Below are 21,032 nucleotides of genomic sequence, written 5' to 3'. Positions count from 1 at the left end.
TGCTATACAAATGTCAGGGCACCCCAAAGGAGTGACAACTCTACTTTTCACGGGCGAGTCGATCTTTGCGCTGCCCGCAGGAGCCGACACGCAGATATTCATAGACCAAGGGCCTCCTCCTCGCCGACCAGCCAAACGGAGAATCGCTAGTCCGGCTGGGAGAGCTGTTTCTAATTTTGCCTTTGCCTTTGTCCTAGTGTTCTTGCCGCAGGCCGTATGTCAGAGACACCCGAAGGCAGCAGCTGTGGGAGAGAGAGCCTCGTGTTAACACCGAGACGTCCTTTGCTAATTACACTGCACGACGGAGGCTTGATAACGAGCACGTATCGTCGGCAGGTGATGCTTTAAATCAGCATCTTAAAGAAGGTCGTACATAATGGGGGGGGAGGGGGCCAGTGTGTGGCTCAGAAGGTTAGGACACTGCTTGTGTTCAAATCCCAGGGCTGCGAACATGTAAATACATCACATCAGAGGTAAGTGAGGGAACAGAGGTCCCAGACGCTGCCTCATATCCTACTGTACGAGCGTAACGTTCTGCTTGAAGCCCTTACAGCCTGTATCCGTGAATATTCAATCCGTTGAATTCTCCCAGATTGAATATGTTATGCAGAAAATGGTTCAGATGAAACATTTAAGAATAAGGAAGGAAGAAAAATGTGTCCTACCAGGGACCAGGGCAGGTCTGGTACAAGGGCTCAGAGGCACTGGCAAGTGTTACTGTCCGCACTGTGACTCTCAAGACCAACAATAATCAACAGCTCTGTAGACCAGCAGCAACTGATCTGCATAATTAGCCTGACGGCGCAAAGTGTGCAGGACGCAAACAAGCAGGATTTGCGCTGAATGCCTGAAGCCGCATGGAGACACTCTCTAACCGTGTTGTGTTCGCCATGATGAACAAACACGTCTCTCTGACGTCACATGTGTAAATCGCATGGCCTTTAATGCCCATGTGTGCCGCGGTATGTTGGCGCCAGTTTTAGGGACCGGTATAAACGTTTGGCCGTTAATACCAAATTGAGCAAATTGTTTCTGTAACTGGAAACAAGGCATCTGGAAACATTCACAACGAAAACAGCTGGGAAACACACACAGCAGAGGCATGAGGAGAAGGAATGACAGCCATCAAGGGAAGGCATAGTGGGCACCCGACCGGGCAGGGCAGGGCAGGGCAGGGCAGGTGTGTAAGCTGATTTAAACACTGCATGCCCCCCCTTGTCAAGCCCAGCTTTCACTAGCTAGCCAGAGGATCCCAATCCCACTGCAGAGAAGGTGCTAAACAGATGCTGAGGGAAAATCCAATTATCTCTCATGCTACACACTTTCAGACACACGACATAATGACACGGAAGCAGCCTTTGAGGTGGCCTGTCAGGATGGTCAGCTGGAAAACGTGATGTCCATACAGAGAAATATTCAACCCCTCATTTTCATTATGACTGGTTTATTTATCAGATGCTTTAATCCAAAGCAACATACATTTTTTTGCATGAGAAAGCAGGGTTACATGGGTCCTGGAGCTGCCGGGGGTTAAGGGGGTTAAACGCAGAAATCACTCTGCTGACCCTGAGATTTGAAAAGGAGTCCCTCCCTAACCTGCTAAACCTGGGATTGACCGGAAGGGAGGTGTAGAACATCCAGGGGGGGTCCCGACCTGCGGAGGCAATTAGTTGGCCAGCGCTGACCCATGCATCAACACACCAGCAGTTAACTTCGTGCACATTTACTCAGTTTGTGTCAATCAAGGTTTTCGCAGCATTACCTACATTTATTTCCTCAGCAGACACTTCTTTCCAAAGAAGCCTACATGTGAGGATCAGAGAGCCTGGTCAGCCAATGCCTCTGGAGCAGTTATGGGGATAAGGGCCTTGCGGACGTGGGTGTAGACTGTAACTCACTGAGACATTGACTGCCACACTGCCTTCTCCACCATGACTAACCTCTGAAATGCATTCCAAAGCGTATATATAACCTTGTTATTGTTCTTTGACCTTTTTAATCATAGTGGCAGGACGTGAGTAAAATGAGTCCTGTGATTTCCACGACCTGTGACCCGCTGCCTGACGTCGTCGTGACAAAGGGATCGCCGAATCAGCATTTCTGTCCAACTTATTGTTATTACTGGAAGTGCTGTTCCACCCAGCGGGCGAGAGACGCGCCCACGATCCTCTCCGCGAGCGCTGAGCTAATCCCAAAAGACCTCCGACTTCATTTCTTACAGCTTTAGTTACAATTCAATTTATTAATTAAATGGACGCGAGTCTCCAAAGTGCCTTGCGGTCCCGGAGGATCAGTGAAGTTTCATAACAGTCTTTGTGGACCCGCACAGCACAGCCACACTCTAACATGCCAATGGGAGGGGCACTTTCACAAATTAACGCTAAATGCTGAGCATCTTAACGGAGTAACACACGGAGTAATCTGGCTACAAACAGAGCAGGATATTATCTGACAGCTAAAAGAAGGATGTGTACCACCACAGACTTCCAATCCATCACACTGTACTTTTGGAAATTCAAAAGGTCTCTTATGTCCGAAATTGTGACCTAAAATTAAAAGACATAAATAACACAGCAAGTGTAACAGAATGTTTTAGGTGGAGCTCTTTTGGAGAAAGTAGCCTCTATTCGCTCCCCTCTGGACTCTGACAGCCAATCAGAAACGCCTCTTGCAGGCTGACTCCGGGAACGTCTGGTTGTCACTAGAGGTACAGGTGCACCTGGTGACTAACCGGTTACCTGACTAGACGATTCGAGGCGGTGTCGGAGGGGCAGGAGTACAGAGCCTCCAAATTTTGTGAAAAAGCTGGTCCCCCGGTGCCAGGATGAGGCCTCTCTCATACAGACACACCTGAAGCTACCCAGGGCCAACAGACAGGCCTAATCCTCCTGGGTAGGAACACAGGGACAAAAATTCATCCATGGCGGTGCAAGTACACCAGCGTTTAAGAGACAGTACGCAGAAGGCTGCCTCCATTACACGGCACTGGTTTTTAGCTTCGAAAAACACCAGCAGATATAGAGGCACAGGAAACAGTCTTTCCCCAAGGTCACAGTTATTCCGCGACGTGCCATGAAGTTCATGGAGGTCACTGACTGACCGCCAAGGGGACGTCCCCAATTATGAGGCTGCCCCGCAGAACACGTGCTGAAGGTGATGTCTGCTCCACTCTTTTACTTGCGGAACGGAGACGCAGAGGAGCAGCACTCTAATCGGAGTGGCTGGAGTGCTGTGATGGGTGGGGGTGGGGCATCAGAGCCGGGAGGGGGGTGTCGACCAGGTCCCACAGCGGATGGGATACAGGGAGTGAGCCAGGAAATATCACGAGAGCCAGTCGAAAAGCCACCATATCCCGATATACCTTGGGAAATGTAATATCAGTGGATCTGTTTACCACGAGATGGAATTACGTGAGGAAAACAGCACATTTTCTTTTTCTTACGGTACCGGAATCAATGGTGCAGGTTATTTTTGCTAGTGGATGCGAAACCACTGAGTCTCAGTGATACCATCCAATACTCTTAATCGTATTTTTATTACATCTGGATGCTATTAATCCAGAAAGGCTCAGTGATATTCCATCAAATAAACATGATCCTGTACATATATTCAGCACATGTGTACAGCAGGGCCGTACAGCTGTCTCCAAGGGCCATCAGTCAGGGCCCCCAATTCACATGAGAATACCTATACCAATCTGCTCTATAGGAGTAGCGTGTGGCTCAGTGGGCTAAGCCTGTGTGCTTGTACTCAGAAGGTCGCCGGTTCAAACCCAGCCTCAGCGCGTCTGTGGGGTCCTTGATCAAGGCTCTTAACCCCCAGCTCCCTGGGCTCTGCTACGGGCGGCTGCCCCTCGCGGACAGCTTATTCTACAAAGAGCAAGTTGAGGGAAGCGTAAAGACAATTTCCCCACGGGGATCAATAAAGTATTATTATCTATCCGACAGAGTTTCACTGAAAAGCGTAGTGCACCCCCTGCTCATCCAGCAACCCTGAAAGAGAGGATTCGTGCCCGCTGAGGTGGCCATTTTTCACAGGCATCGCCTGGCTGCCCGTCAATGTCATCACTCTGCATCAGGTCTCTCTTATGTGGATGGTCTCATGAAGGCCTGGTAATTCCTCTGCACTCAAAGTTCCTACTCTGATACACTGATGGCACCATGAACATGATAAGTAGTCAGTCAGTGTTAAATGATACAGAGTGATGTACTGTATGTACAAACTCCTGTCTGGATCATCAGCAAACCAGTCCCCCTCAGACCCTCCTGAGTGCCGCAGCACTCTGTCCACTGTTTCTGAACCAGTCACATCAGGCCAGCATACTTCAGGCCCGGTGACACAGTGAGCATCAGTGGAATAAACAAATGAAAGAAGCTCATAAAGAACACAGCGTCCAATGATGGCCAACGTTATATAAGGAGGCGGAGTTCATAAAGAGCACAGAGACCAATGATGGCCACCGTTATATAAGGAGGCGGAGTTCATAAAGAGCACAGAGACCAATGATGGCCACCATTATATAAGGAGGCGGAGTTCATAAAGAGCACAGCGACCAATGATGGCCACCGTTATATAAGGAGGCGGAGTTCATAAAGAGCACAGAGACCAATGATGGCCACCGTTATATAAGGAGGCGGAGTTCATAAAGAGCACAGAGACCAATGATGGCCACCGTTATATAAGGAGGCGGAGTTCATAAAGAGCACAGAGACCAATGATGGCCACCGTTATATAAGGAGGCGGAGTTCATAAAGAGCACAGAGACCAATGATGGCCACCGTTATATAAGGAGGCGGAGTTCATAAAGAGCACAGAGACCAATGATGGCGACTGTTATATTGTTTGAGTGAGTCACACACACAAATTACATTATTAATTACTGAAACACACAACAATGCAATAATTTTCATGGGCACTTGTTAGTTACACCAAACTGTAAGAAAGACTTACCCTATTACATGAGTTTAATGGTCTATAGAGTAACCAAATCTAGCTCAGTGGCTAAAAAGTGGATTTTTCAGTGTGCGCCTGGTGCGGTATTTCCCTTTTCACATTAAAAGTCAGATGAGCAAAACACTAATTTAGGTAGATTTATGTCAAAATTGTGCAACAAACCAATTTTATAGATATACATTCCTTTAGTTCGGTTTCTTCTAAAGTTTAACTGAAATTAATTTTAATTATTTTGGGTGTAGCATTCGAGATGTGCGAGTGCAGGCTGCTCTGAGCTGGAGATCCCAGAGCTGAGATCTGGCACTGAACGTAATGTAACTGAACTAATTACAGACGAGGTTTGTAATTGTAATCCAGTCTGAATCTGCCTTTTCTGTAATTATTACAAGCCTCCGGAGTAAAAATTCAGCAGCAAATTACCTTTTATATTTCAGCGGACAGAGACCTCTTTCAGTAATAGTAGTCCAGTACAAATTGTCATCACGATAATGAGGTCGCGCCTCATTTTTATAAGGCGGAAACAAAATTTTCTGTTAAAAACTGAGCTCCATCAGGTATTGGGTTGTACTGGGTTTTTCACATAAATGTCCAACAAGCTGTACCTACTGTCTCTCCTGCCACAAAGTTGTCAGTAGGTGCAGAACAGTAGGGTACTACTGATTCTGTCGATTTGTAAGCTACCATGTGGCTGGCAGGGAAGACGGTTCTGTTTGTGTTTGATGAGAACGTCAAAGAGAGAGGTCACGCATAAATAAAAATTCTGTTGTCATTTGCTTTTTAGACATGCTAACCCTGATGTTATCAACCAAACGGGATTCGCTTCTTCGCAATTGCTGGTAAATTGGGAGAAATTGCACACGTTTCTTAAGACTGTTTATTGTGCATGCGGTTGTAAAGTCTCGTAAATTCTCTGGAATAAATGTGCCCCATGTTGTCGCACCTGTGATACCTGCTGTGATCTGTGTTCCAAGGGCTGCTTTGGGTTTTAAAGGCGCAGAAGCCGCAGGATGAACGATAACAGCAGAGAGGCCTAGCAGTCATGGGGGAACTGGCGCCTTTAGGACGCAGGGACTGCAGGCCTGCAATAGCACGGCGTCAAGCTGGGTGGCCACACTCCTTCAGGTGAAGGCAAAGCTGGCAGACAGGAGCAGAGGGTGGCAGAGGGCCCAGCGCCCATCTGTCCTCCGACACGCCCTGTCAGCAGCCAGCAGGGAGACTGACAGGACCCATCTCTGGGTATTTATGTGGCAGTTTTTCATTTGGCAGCTCTGACTGTAGGTAAGTTGGCTATTAAAACACGTGGCCAAGAGGGAATGGCATTATCCTAAAGGGGGGGTGGATTGGTAAAGTCCATCTGTAGGGTTCGGTTGGGGACGTTTACATAATCACTAAATGCTTTAGAAGTTCGCTACCAACACTGATCAGATGATTATGAAAATGACCGAAACGGACCTTGGGAGTATGTGGCTGCCGCAGGAGCCCGAACAGTTCAGGCTCGACCGAGTATTAGCTGTAGAGAAATCCCATACAAGAGCCTGCTACATTATTCACCAGTGAAAACGGGCATCCAGGATGAAACAAAGACCTGCCACAGATAGTGCCCCTTACCTGGGGAGGAATGATTGGTGGCCTTGGTAGAAGGCAGCCACCGCTCCTGTTTGCTAATCTCATGTTGTGTGCTGTTGGCTTGCATAAACGCTCAGGTCGAACTAACTTTTAACCTTCAAGTTTCCTTCCAACGTGTTCAGCCCCTGCTGGGAGCCCAGAGCAGCCTCCTGCAGCACTGTTAATTAAGTACCGCAGCCCAGAAATAACCTCTGACTGTTACTCTGTGAGCCACACACGGGGTGGGGGTGGTTGCAGCCAGTAAGGGCCTCACGTACAGCACAAGCCATGGTCACAAAGCAAGTCTCACCATGTGCCTACATGACACTGGGCAGCACTTCCTGTTTTAATGCGCAGCACATCCTGTTTCAATGTGATGAGAAGGTGTTTAAGCAGCATGATTGGGTAGCTTTAGCCTGTTCCTATTAAGGCGGTAAAGCACAGAGCTCTTAGTGCCCAAGCAAAGTTCAGGACATTCCAGAGTACATTGGGCAGATGTTTGTTAAAGCTGGTAGATTGTACCCAAGGCCAGAGGGACGAGACTAACCTCAGTGACGGTGGCTCAAACCTCCATGTTCAGAGAGGCTCCCTAAGGGACTGGCCAGTGTCCCCATCATTGCACTGGGGCATTGGGATCCACACTGACCATGGGATGGACTAACCTGCTGGCTAGTGCCCCAGTCACAGCACTGGGGCATTGGGATCCACACTGACCACATGGTGGGCTAACCTGCTGGCCAGTGCCCCAGTCACAGCACTGGGGCATTAGGATCCACACTGACCACATGGTGGGCTAACCTGCTGGCCAGTGCCCCAGTCACAGCACTGGGGCATTGGGATCCACACTGACCACATGGTGGGCTAACCTGCTGGCCAGTGCCCCAGTCACTGCACTGGGGCATTGGGATCCACACTGACCACATGGTGGGCTAACCTGCTGGCCAGTGCCCCAGTCATGTGGATACTGGCACCTAAAACGTAGCCGGGGTTATGCAGCACACCACTTTATAATCCTTCGCAGAAAGAGACAGACATAACTAATGGGCACAGAACTGAGTCACATGACTCTACCTCCCTCGCCTGCCCCCCCAGCCTGCTCCTGCGGTCTGTAATTAGTCAGTAAACGGCTGTCGACGGGTGTTAGCATAACTACCCCGCTGACAAAATCTTCCTGCCTGGGAAAATCCATCTTATTCAGGAAAGACCGGCACGATCAGGTGATTTAGTGCTACGCGGCTGTGGCGGTCAAGAAGATAAAAAAACACAATCTGGCTTTTAATTTAGCGCGTGTTTCTGCTGACGGTGCGGATCTGGCTGTGGCGTTACTCCCCGTGGTGATGCGGGTACCTGCCCGTTAAAATGCCCCTACTGCTACGTTCTCTCTGCCAAGAGCTGTCTGGTCACCGTGTGACCGGTGCAAACCCCGTGATCCAGGAGGCGGAATTAAACAAACCTTCTCTTGGAAGCTGGACCCCAGTTAACCTGCAGGAATCGCATCATCCCTGCTGATGTTGCTGCAGCAGCTGCACCCGCCTCAGTAACACCATCAAACCAGGTCAGCTCATTCATCAAGAAGAGAACACCGGTTCCCTAAAGTCGATACTCTGCGTTTCTGGGAATTAGCATTTAACATTCTACTTGTCCTTATGTCTACAAGTTCTTGTTATTGATGCATGAAAACATGTAGGCAAATAACAAAGCTACGAAAGTCCAAAGCTTGGCCTTCTACGTCATGCCTGTGTGTGGAACAGGCACCTGGGCCATTCTTCAGCACTGAGGCCCGGCTGGACCCAGTTCTGTATCTGTGGTTATGTCCGCTGTCCTGCCCAGAGCAGCTCTCACACGTGGCCGGTATTCTACTAGACACTGGAGGATGTTCTCCTCAAACTGTTGGATTTGTAAATAACAGAATGAGTAAATACAAAACTAAAAATAATCTGGCTGGATGCTGAATGCTGGCTACTGGGTGGAAAGACCGCAGAGAAGGATGAAACAGAGGGAGACGGAGAACGAGGGAGATGGATAAGCCTTTAATGATAAGATGGAGGACAAAGCAAGCTTGATATGGTTGTTTGGTATCTGTCCGTTTTTGGTGCACGCAGACGAAGGAAGATCTGAGATCAGCTGAAAGAGCAGTCGTCTCGCCCAGGGTTGGCAGTGGGCTTCAGCAAACCATAGCGGTCCTGAGCAAGACTTGACAAGAAGCTCCATGAAACATTTGCGATCCCTCAGCCTGGAGAGAGTCGGCACACAGAGTCTTATTAATGTCTATTAGGGGACGTTCTTTTACTTTGTGAAAAAAAAAATACTGGGAGGACTCGAGAGAGAAGGTGGGTAATCACAGATGACCCAACAACCTATATCCTACACTCACTGCATCACACAGGCCACACAAGAGCTGTTGCTATGTAACACCTGTGTGAGCGAAATGCCACCTACCCGGTCTGTCTGAGAGTCCTACTGATTGCCCCATCTGTCCATCCTTCCTTTCATCAAATAACCCGGTGAGGAAGAAACAGTGAGACTGAGAGAGGAGGTGGTAAGGGGAACCTGATCTGCTCTCATCTTAGAGTTGGGGGAAATGAGGGAGTGGGATTATTCATCCGTATATAAATCCGCTTTTATGAAGCTCTTCTGTCACAACAAATACCCGATATGGCAGTGAGATGGATTCATTTGCACAGCCTGATTTTACCAGCCAGGCTGAGGCAGTGCCTTCGCTGTTGCGATTAAAATAGAGTAGGGTGAATCGGATAAAGCAGCTCACATGAGACATGCGACGGCCCGCATCCTAACAGCCATGGATGGCCTTCTGAGCTGGGTGACATCATATCGACATTACAGTACATCGCGCAGGCGCAATAATCGCCAGGGCATCAGATGATGGTCTTTTTGGTGCTATTCAGATGTCTGTGGTGTGGTTGTGCTTTTTTAGTTTAAAGTCCGACAGATTTATTAAACATAATGACATGCCGAATATACTGATTACTAACTTTTGGCCTCATTAATATTTTAGCCATACTACTAATCTGCTTACCAAATTATGGGCAAAAAGAAAGATCCATATCATGGCGCAAAGCTGGCATCCGGCCAAATACTTCGCCTGCCACTGGCGATTACCGCACATGCGCGATATAATACTGATATGATATCGCCAAGCTCTAATTGCTTTTAACTAAAAATGTTTCCCCCACTACAAGATTGAAATACATACATGACATTACAGTACATCATAGCATAAACAGTTAATGGATCCCGCTATTGGGTCAGTTATGCACGTATAATCCAAAGTTTTACTCAAGGGTTTCCTGCACAGGGGTCATAATCCATATTGACTCTTTGCATCTAAAGGCCCCCGTCCTCGTGCATTTGCATGATAGCGGGCATAGGCATGTTTTGCAACTTTGGAGGTGCAAAATAACCCTGAGTGTGGCAGTTTCTAACCAAGCCATGCAGAGTTTCACAGACTGACACCCCTAACCTCCGCCATTGGGTCAAAGCTGTTCTGCTCCTGGGCTCAACTGAAAAGCAACAATCCCATCCTCAGAAGACAAAAGCTAAGACTATAAGAACTAAACAAAGAATATTCATTGATCCCACCCGCAGTGCAAAACATTTAATACTGAAACAAGGTCAGCAAATAACTTTGAGTGATGGAAATTCACAGAGGATGGCAACGCAGCGTTTGAAAACGTTGCAATGCGTTACGATGCCGATAAGTCATCTGATGAAAATTTTCACAGGTGACTGCAGCCCAGCAAATTGCAGAGAGGCTGTAAATATCACAGACAGTACAGACAGCCCACAGCGCCTCACAGTGTCTGTTAATAGCGAGTGCGACCATCTATCTTCACTCATAATTAATGCTAATTAGAGTCCAGCTTACTAATTAACAGTGAACACGAAGAGTGAGGAGCTTCCCCTGATGTCATGCTGTGGTTTGACTTGATAAAGAAATACAGTAGTTAGAAAAGGATGAACTGGCTTTAAGGGGGAGGGGTCATCACCAGCACCTAGTAACTTACCTGCTATGACTGTATATAGCTGGGGAGTCAGGGGCTGCAATAGCTCATATTCCCCACGATGCATCTGTGTGGGGCCCCCTGCTGGTCACAAAGCGTCACACTAGGAGGGGCCCCAATGGTGGGGCCAAAAACAACTAACCTTCCTTAACTACATTTTACTGTGAGACCCAGTGGAGAGTTTCCTACTGCTGCTATGGCTGAACAAAGCTGGGCGGGGGGGGGGGGGGGGGATAGAATAACTCATACCAGAGTGAAAAGTACCTGGTAAGCAGAGCAGACAGCGACATGCACGTCACTTAATGCACGGCTTTGCCGCAACACTGATATGCTGCCTTGGCAAATTCCAGAAGTTACCATGGTCGCCGGTAAGCAGATCCTCACCGGATCTTCCGCCTATTTCCCACCAGCCACACTCAGGCTTCAACGGGCTCCCAGTCTGACAGTAGGGCCCGCAAGCTTCCGTTCCCATGGAGACCGACCGATTCTTCCTGTCCTCTTTAAAAGCACCTCAGTTTGACTTCAATCAGTCTACTCTCTGCCACCGAGCCGCTGAGCTCTTAAGTGGGGGGGGAGAATAAGGGGAATAATAACCAGTAATAAAGGATAATCAAAAAAGTTCAAATACTTTTAGCCTATTAGTTGGAGAGAATATTCCATGCACTCTAATGAGCAAGTGACTTCACTTCAAATTAAAAAATTAAATACAATTTAAAAAGTTAAATGTTTTGCATAAAGGTCTGTGGAATGAGATTAACACCAAAAAATTAACCCCAACGAAGCTGGAACCCCCAGCCTCACAAGCGTCAATCTGCAATGCGATACCAGCTGATAAGCAGAACATATTCACTGATTCTCATTTGTGTTATTTTTTGAACAGTAAAGATGGCAAGAAGGGGCGGCTGGTGCTCTCTCTTAAGAAAGGGAGCGGCTGTTTCATCAGTCACTCCGGCTGGGGATATGGAGAAGGACTCGGTCGCGCCAGGAAGGCAAAGCAGAGGCAGAGTGGAGATCGGGAGGAGGGAACGCAGTTTTCCAGCGTCTCCAGGAAACGCTCCCTCAGCTACCAGAGTAAACAGAACAGGAAACGAGGACGTGGAACCCAGGGAACCTGGCCGGCGGAACCTGGAGAACCTGTTTTTCTAATAAATGGCTAACTCTACACGCGGATTAGGGTTTCAGGGCAGAGAGGATGAAGGTTTCAATTACTCACGACGTCCCCAAAGTCAAAGCCCCAGTCACCATTGTGCTTTCGGTTAATGAAATCGAGCAGTAAGTTCTCCCCAGATTGGTATATTATCCCAGGAAGAATGACAGAATGCACATTCAGGAACCTTTGAAATGTCACTTCCATATAGAAAGTTTGTTTGCTTCTAACGAGCTTCCTAAATGAAGCTGAGTCAGTGGAAAGACTCCATTCCTACAGCCCAAAGGAGTAGGCATGTGACCTGATTAATACGCACCATTATACAACACAATGCCAGGTAATTAAGGCGACAGAAATCCACTCAGAAAGCTCTCGGCTTTGAATGTGTTTCTGACGCTCAGAGCTGCTGAAATGAAACAAATCCATTTGACTGCAGTATATTGTCTTAATTAGATGACAGGACTTTCCAACTAAACTAATTGTCTTGTTTATTTTACATTTTTCTTACAATTGAGTTGGGTTGCTTGTCATTCTAAGAGAAATAATGTTTGATAAAAATCAGAATCAGTAACAGAATCTGTATCAGGTGGATATCAATTGAAAAGATTAGTATTTGATATTTTATGCTACTTTGTACTTAAACATATCAGTTCTGTTAATATCACAGTCACCTGCGTTCTGAACTCAACAGGTCTCACTGTCAGAGGACACATGTAGTGCTCTTTGCACACTGTGGTATAGTCCATGCTAATGTCAGAACTCTTCACTGTAATGTCACAACTCTTTATCGCAATGGCATGACTGAGATGTGACAACTCTTCATTCCAATGTCATGACTCCTCACTGTAATATCAAAACTCCACAGTCGGTCAGGCTGACACGTGAAGAACCTGCTTCCGCGTCCCTTGCCCCGTCAGGTTATCAGATTTCCGCTTTCCGGTGTTATGCCGATTAAAATACGTCTGTCCGGAAAGGGCTCAACTTAAACTGAACCTGCAATCTTGACCGGACTAATCCGACATCTACTGAGCCCTTGAGTAAGAGGCAGCGAGGACCCAAGTGAGGCCTTTAACATCTTGTTATGTTTATTCAAGAGGCCAGGCTGTATAATGTGCTTCACATACACTTTTAAAGGCACATTTATAATAGGGCTTTGAAGCGCAGTCAGGCACCTGACAGAATAACACTTCACTGGGTTATAAGCAGACAAAGCGCCGGAGAGTCTTGGAGCTGGACGGTGTTGCGTTAAAATCACGCTATGATTTAATGACGGCGTTCTAATGCTTCATTCTACGGTCCTGCTGGGCACATGGCCCCCAGCGACCCCAGCTAACGCTGCCCCTGCAGGGTAAAACCAGGAAACCGGGGCTTTGGGTCCCATCCCGTGTGAAGCTGAGCTTCAGGTCTGCGCAGATCAGGATTTTCTGATTGGACGGGTTTAACAGGGATCGTAAATCCCTTGATGGCGGGGTAGCTTGCGAAGGCAGGCCATAATAACATATTCAGCGGGAACCTAAATCACACCTGAGGTCAGTTAAATTACAGTGGGGGCGTTAGGCAGATGCTCACAGACCAGTAAGGTTTAATAGGTCTGACCAGGTTTTTTGTGGTATATCAGTTAGAGCAATCGTAGGAAACAGACATATTTTGCATGCATTAGTGCCACTAAACAAACAAATCCCTTTATACAAGCTGATTAAGATACTATATCATAACTGCCACAGAACTGACTGATGCACCTTTTACTTAATTACTTAAAGGCTGATTTAAAGGCCTGCGGTCCCAAACTTCACCAGAGCTCTGAATGCTGTTGTTTCCCCTGACAACAGCATCCGCGCCTAGGCCAGTAGCCCAAGGCGGAAGGTGCACCTCTCACACGGCATCGATCTCTATGTTGGATGCTTAGATGAGGTCCTTCAGACGGATAAAGGGCATGCGGGGGGGGGGGGGGGGGGGGTTGGGGCGCTAGGGTGCTCAAAGTGGAGTGGCTACCTATCTGAGGGTGGAAACCATGGAGGGACATTCCACCTCCTGCTTGTTGGTAAATGACAGGAGTCAATGGCCGGCAGACGATGGGGGAGCGCCTCCCCCTGGCCGGGCACAGCCCCAACGGCTCTGTCTGCTGGCCAGTCCAAGACAGATGACTCTGCCTCTGTGCTGTCGGCCAGCCTCCATCAAATGCCACTCTTTCATATGCAGATATAAGGATGAGTCACATGCGCGACAAAAATCTCTGAAATTCAGCACGATCGTGACAGAGCGAGACTACGTGAACGATGTACCAACGCTGAGCCTTTAGAGTTTAATGTCCACTGCGGACTATAAATGGACACGGTATATATTCAAGGAAACTTCCTATGACAAAAATCTACACTGAGCGGGGGAGTGAGACGGAGAGACGAGGAGATGGGCACAGGAACCGAAAGCTGGCAAGAACATCGAAGTAGATCGATCCATAATATTGGGGGAGAGGCTCACAGCACGCTGGAGACAGCCTCTGCTCGCCCCCATCGAGCCACCTGATTGGATCCTTCCCATCAAACGCCATTTAAGCCTGAAGCTCCCGTCCTTCAAGTCTTGTCGGCGCGTCGTGTAATAGAGACGTTGGCGGCGGCGGCAGCGACCGGCTGGTGTGAGCACGCTTTAAATAACGCACGGTTTGCCAGGATGGGGCACGTCCCTCTGACAGGGCCGAGATTACCTGCCAGTCATAAATCCCCCCTGCCAACACCGTCCCCAGATAGAGGCAGATCAATGGCTCGTAGGTACGGCCGGCTAATGACAGAGCGGTGGCCCTAGCGGAGGAGCAGTATGAATGTTTAACGTGCTCCTGGGAGTGATACAGAGGAGATGGGGGCCGGAGGAACTTACTGCCCGCTTGGCCGCCACAGAATAAAGATTTGGATCATGAACTTCAGCTATTATGACCTCACCCTCATAGTTGTAACATACATGCCTCTATGAACTCATCAAAGAAAGACTAGGCTATTATATTCAGTCCATAAAGCAGTGTTTCCCAATTCAGTCCCCGGGGATCTGTGTACCGGGAGCTGCAAGGGAGCAAAAATGTGGACTGGCTGGCAGGGAACTCAGAGGATGCAGAAACATGGATCGACTATGGTTCCCCGAGGGCCGGATCGGGAATCACTGCATTAAGGGTATCAAATGACTCCCCGTCTGTATAAGAAGCAGGGAGATGAGAAATGGGCTGCTTTGCAGTATTTACGTAACAGGTGGCTCTTGCTAAGGAGGCTGACAGGTCAGCAGATGAACAGTCATGTGATCAGAAAGCCATGAGGTCACATTCACACTCCCCCCCCCCCCCGCCCCTAGCTGGGCTCTGTCTCACTGAAGATTGCTTGGTGATGAAGCCATACGTGTTCATCCAACCTTGTCACCAGCCATATATCTCCTCATTTTTATAAAATACATCTATAGACCGAGCGCTTGTGTCTTCATTGACATGATGGGGCTGGTTCTGACTCACTCGAGGACAGTGTTCCTTGACAGAGCGATGGCCACTTAACGCACAGTATCTCTTAAACATATGTAATATAAATCTTATTGCAATGTTTGTCAAAATGCATACATTCAGCTGGGTTGAAATAAAAACATCATACATCAGAGGTGTTCTGGAGATGGAGTAGTAACCTAAATAAAAGTAGAGGCAGCTGAGTTCCAGCACGGACATGCTCTGCGAGAGACACAGACGTCCAGAGGGTGGCGCTGTGACACCCCAACAAACTGTCAAGGGGGAGGAGGGCGACATGGCAAGCTGACAGTTTGGGAAGGTCACGGGGCTTCCTGAGACTCTTCCCAAACAGGAAGACAAGCACACCACCAACAACAAACCGGTCGCTGCCAGAGAATATTTTTGGAGAAACAAGAGGACAGCAGGAATACGAGCTTCAGGGCTGGCATGCGGGAAGGTGTGTGTTTGCGTGGAAGGACAGGAGTGAAGTTTCACCAGGGGGCGACGCAGCTGTTTGGGTTTAGGCATAAGAAGCTCACCATGTATCGACACACCAAGTCTACTCATCTAGGACAGCTGGCACACACAAGAAGGTGTTAGCTTTCCACTACAGGAATTACTATCTCGGTGAGATCAGGGCGGGGGGACAGGAAGAGGAAATAAACACATTTACCTTCTAGGACATTACACACATTGGCTTGTGTGAGGCATGGATGGAGATAAGAACAGCAACACATATAAAAAAAGTGCAGTGCCCATGACAGCGGCCGACAACAAACGGCGATGCATGTATGAAGACAGACCTGTAAGTACAAAAACAGGGAAACAGTGCAAACGTAGCCAACAGCTCAGGTCATTACAGGACAGGAAGGTGGCACAGTGATTGCATCTTAATCCCGTAATCTGCCTCCTGCAGGTCTGGGAAGGCGATGCGACCTGGCAGATGTGACTGTGACTGGAGCTCATTGAATTACCCTAAACGGATGGAGACCGCAGGCATGCCAGCATGCCAAAGGGCACTGCCACTGAGAGCTGCTTACCGCTCCCCCTGCTGTGTGGGCTGGTCAACTACACCACCACATCTCCTGCCATTCGCTGGGACAAGAATCCCAGGACTGGCTCTATTCCCTAGAATCTGGTACAACTTGAAAACTCGCCCAGCAGAAAAGCTCAGAACCCAGACAGAGGGTACTGCTCATGACCTGGACCAGAACGGCTCAGAATCCAGACAGACAGTACTACTCACGACCTGGACCAGAACAGCTCAGAATCCAGACAGACCGTACTGCTCATGACCTGGACCAGAACAGCTCAGAACCCATATAGACAGTACTGCTCACGACCTGGACCAGAACAGCTCAGAATCCAGACAGACAGTATTGCTCATGACCTGGACCAGAACAGCTCAGAACCCATATAGACAGTACTGCTCACAACCTGGACCAGAACAGCTCAGAACCCATACAGGCAGTACTGCTCACGAACTGGACCAGAACAGCTCAGAACCCATACAGACAGTACTGCTCATGACCTGGATCAGAACAGCTCAGAACCCAGACAGACAGTACTGCTCACGACCTGGACCAGAACAGCTCAGAACCCATATAGACAGTACTGCTCATGACCTGGACCAGAACAGCTGAGAACCCAGACAGACAGTACTGCTCACGACCTGGACCAGAACAGCTCAGAACCCATACAGACAGTACTGCTCACGAACTGGACCAGAACAGCTGAGAACCCAGACAGGCAGTACTGCTCACGAACTGGACCAGAACAGCTCAGAACCCATACAGACAGTACTGCTCATGACCTGGATCAGAACAGCTCAGAACCCAGACAGACAGAACTCCTCAGAATCAAGACAAGAACAGCTCAGAAACCAGAAAGAGTACTCCACAGATCCGGGACCAGAACAGCTCAGAAACTGGACCGGCAGACCTCCCCGGAAAATACACAAGACTAGTCTGATTATGAAAAAGTACACAGACGGGCCAGCTGAGCCCCATGTGACCGGGCCTGCACTCCCCAGTAGCGCAAGCAGGAGGCAGCACTTACCCTTCACTCTCTCCCCTCGGTTCAGCTGGATCTCGCCTTCCCCCTGAGGCGTGTAGGGCTTCACTACGATGAAGGTCCGGCCAGGGACAGCGCTGTACAGTTTCCGTTTGGGGCCCCGGGGCCCGGTGAGGGCAGGAGACTGCGGAGGAGGACTGGGGTCCCGCTGCACCGTGCTGGGGCTGTAAACGAAAACATAGGTTACTGTGGTGATCCCGGGCCGCGGGCAGCTGAAGGCGGTGGGCGCCGACATGGTAGTGTGGCCTCGTCCTCCGTCCTGCTCCATCCCGGCGTGACCCAGGGCCCTCGTGCGCTGGGAGGGAAACTCCTCTGGAGGGAGCTTGGGCTGCCCCCCCCGCCCACGCAGTGCCCCCCCACCGTCTCTGGCACCTGCCCCCGGCCCCTCCTCCACTTGGTGCCCCCCCCTTCCCTTCTCTAGAAGCAGGGGCCGGTCGCGCCGGGCAGCGCTGGCTTGCTCAGGGTGCTGTCGGGGGGCGCCGGCGAGTCACACATGTGGGACGGAGGGGCGCGGGGCTCCGGCTCGGGCTGATGCTGCTGCTGGCGCCGCGATGCGCCGGCCGCTCGCTCTGGCTCTGCTGCCCGTCCCTCTCTGCACATCGTACCGCCGCCACTGCCGCCGCTCGGGACCCGATTGATTTGTGCCTGTACTCAGCTGCCTCCAGCACGTCTTCCGGGAGCGCGGGGGCACACACCGCCGGCCCGTTTGCTTAACTGTGGCTCTGCTCCACCCCCGTCCCCCCCTCCCCGCTCTCTCTCTTCCTCCCTCTCCCCTCCTCCCCCTGCCACTAGCCCCTGGAAGAGGCAGCCTGAGAATGCTAATGGGACTGCGAGCTCCAGTGCCGCGGCAACACGAGCCTCTCACTCGCTGGTACTACGGCTGCTGCCCCTGGATGCCGGGACCCCTGGGACCCCCACTCCTCCTGCTTCTCCTGCCCACCCGTCGCTCAGCTCTTTGCCATCCAGGTACAGGCATGACCCTGAGCTGCATTTTTCACCATGTGTCTGTCTGTGTGTACATGTGTGTGTGTGTGTGTGTGTGTTATAGGGAGTGAGCGACCCTTCAACACATCTCAAGCCAATGCCGTGGTTTTGCCGCTGCCCCACGTTTGGCGAGTCTGGGCTCTCTGCTCCCCTCTTTCTCTGTCTCTCTGCTTGGGGCATGGAGAAGCCAGACTTCCACTGCTGTAGAAGGGCAGCTGTACAGTAATGGATGATGTGGGCGCACTGTGACCTGGCAGCTTGGAGAGTGGGAGCCGGGGGAAAGAGGGTGAAAGGATGTGAGAGAGGAGTACGGAGAGAGAGCAAAAAGCTGGGGCAGGGGGAGACAGGTCAGAGATGGAGGGTCAAAGAGAAGGTGAGAGAGTGGAAAAGAAATGTGAGCGGAAGAGAGAAAGAAGGGTTGAGAGTGATAAGGGAAGGAAATGTAAGAGAGCGGAAAGAGAGTAGGAAAGAGAAAGAGTGGAAGAGAAAAGATGAAAGAGAAAGTGTCAGAGTGAAAGAGAGAAGAGGAAAGTGGGTGCGAGAGAGAATGGATGACAGGACAGAAGAAAGTGGAAGAGAGGTTGGTTGAGAGACAGAAGGGAAGGAAAAAGAGACAAAAAGAGAAAGTATGGAAGAGGGAAAGGGTGAGAAAGACAGAAAGAATGGATGGGAGAGACAAAAAACACAGGTAAAGAAAAAAGGTCAGAGAGAAAGCTGGGGGGGGGGATGCAGAGTGAAACAGTGATAGACAGCATCCCAAACCGCTGGATGTAGGAGACAGCAGACAAGAGTACAGCAGACAGTGAACCGTTTATCATGAACCATTCACCAGGTCCTATGCACCGAGTAACACTCACTGGGTGCTGTCCACTGGGTACCATTCACCAGGTCTTATGCACCGAGTAACACTCACTGGGTGCTGTCCACTGGGTACCATTCACCAGGTCCTATGCACCGAGTAACACTCACTGGGTGCTGTCCACTGGGTACCATTCACCAGGTCCTATGCACCGAGTAACACTCACTGGGTGCTGTCCACTGGGTATCATTCACCAGGTAATGTGCACCGAGTAACACTCACTGGGTGCTGTCCACTGGGTACCATTCACCAGGTCCTATGCACCGAGTAACACTCACTGGGTGCTGTCCACTGGGTACCATTCACCAGGTCCTATGCACCGAGTAACACTCACTGGGTGCTGTCCACTGGGTACCATTCACCAGGTCTTATGCACCGAGTAACACTCACTGGGTGCTGTCCACTGGGTACCATTCACCAGGTCCTATGCACCGAGTAACACTCACTGGGTGCTGTCCACTGGGTACCATTCACCAGGTCCTATGCACCGAGTAACACTCACTGGGTGCTGTCCACTGGGTATCATTCACCAGGTAATGTGCACCGAGTAACACTCACTGGGTGCTGTCCACTGGGTATCATTCACCAGGTAATGTGCACCAAGTAACAGTCACTGGGTACCATTCACCAGGTAATGTGCACCGAGTAACAGTCACTGGGTACCATTCACCAGGTAATGTGCACCGAGTAACACTCACTGGGTGCTGTCCGCTGGGTACCATTCTACAGGTAATGTGCACCAAGTAACAGTCACTGGGTGCTGTCCACTGGGTACCATTCAGCAGGTACTGTTCACTGAGTAAGGCTCACTGGGTGCTGTCCACTGGGTACCATTCTACAGGTAATGTGCACCAAGTAACAGTCACTGGGTGCTGTCCACTGGGTACCATTCACCAGGTAATGTGCACCGAGTAACACTCACTGGGTGCTGTCCACTGGGTACCATTTACCAGGTAATGTGCACCAAGTAACACTCACTGGGTGCTGTCCACTGGGTACCATTCAGCAGGTACTGTTCACTGAGTAAGGCTCACTGGGTGCTGTCCACTGGGTACCATTCTACAGGTAATGTGCACCAAGTAACAGTCACTGGGTGCTGTCCACTGGGTACCATTCACCAGGTAATGTGCACCAAGTAACAGTCACTGGGTGCTGTCCACTGGGTACCATTCAGCAGGTACTGTTCACTGAGTAACAGTCATTGGGTGATGTCGACTGGGTACCATTCACCACGCAGCTGCCACATGCTGAAGGTCCCTAAGCAGTCCTTACAGAAGCACCCTCCAAAATGAGCAAATGCCCATGAGGTAAAATAAACTACCTGGCATAACCAATCAGGAAAGTTATAAGTCCGGAGTCCCATCTCCACCCCAGACCTACTGTCCGCCATCCTGAATTAAAACAGCATTCCTGAGTCAGCCATGTTGCTTGTCTTCCTCAGGAAAACATGACCAGACCCAGCTTCAAAAAGAGAATCTCTGTCAATCTCTGATTTGAAAAGGTAAAATGTGTCGAGATCAAAAGAGGCATGTAAGAAAAAAGTACTGAAGCACTGAAATTAAAAACTGAAGTTAAGATTCTGCTGAGTTATTTTAGCGATTCAAAGCATGAATATTCTGAATGCAGATTAGATGGTTTAAGTGTGTATCATTCAGTAGATGCATACTTTTATGTGGAAAATTAGTCATCTCCAGACCAGGAGTGTCTAATTGGGGTTATTTCCAGCTCTCGGTTGAAATGAGAATGCAGGAATGCTGAAGTGAGCTCAGTCACCTTCAGCGATGTCACTGCTGATACTTCATCTCTGCAAGATTTGGGAAGGACGCCTTGTACTACAGTAAACACAGGGATCCCGCACAGATTGCTAACTGCGGGGGCCCAGGCCCCTGTGTGCTGGCATGCAGGCTGTCTGCATCT

The 21,032-nt window shown here is 49.6% G+C and overlaps 1 protein-coding gene across 7 annotated transcripts in view; it reads right to left on the bottom strand.

Annotated features, from left to right (window-relative positions):
• Nucleotides 1-21,032, bottom strand: part of shank3a (SH3 and multiple ankyrin repeat domains 3a) — a 203,219-nt gene that overhangs the window by 51,429 nt on the left and 130,758 nt on the right. For all 7 annotated transcript variants that reach the window (XR_007394607.1, XM_049006201.1, XM_049006200.1 and 4 more), the window contains one exon: nt 17,258-17,436. Coding sequence is in view for 6 of the 7 variants with exons in the window: in XM_049006201.1 (XP_048862158.1) it covers nt 17,258-17,436 (179 nt within the window). In the remaining variant the exon portion in view is untranslated. The remainder of the gene's footprint in view (nt 1-17,257; nt 17,437-21,032) is intronic.

This window comes from Brienomyrus brachyistius, chromosome 1 (genome assembly GCF_023856365.1).
Source record: "Brienomyrus brachyistius isolate T26 chromosome 1, BBRACH_0.4, whole genome shotgun sequence".
Taxonomy (NCBI): Eukaryota; Metazoa; Chordata; class Actinopteri; order Osteoglossiformes; family Mormyridae; genus Brienomyrus; species Brienomyrus brachyistius.
This window is presented reverse-complemented; position numbering and strand designations above follow the sequence as displayed.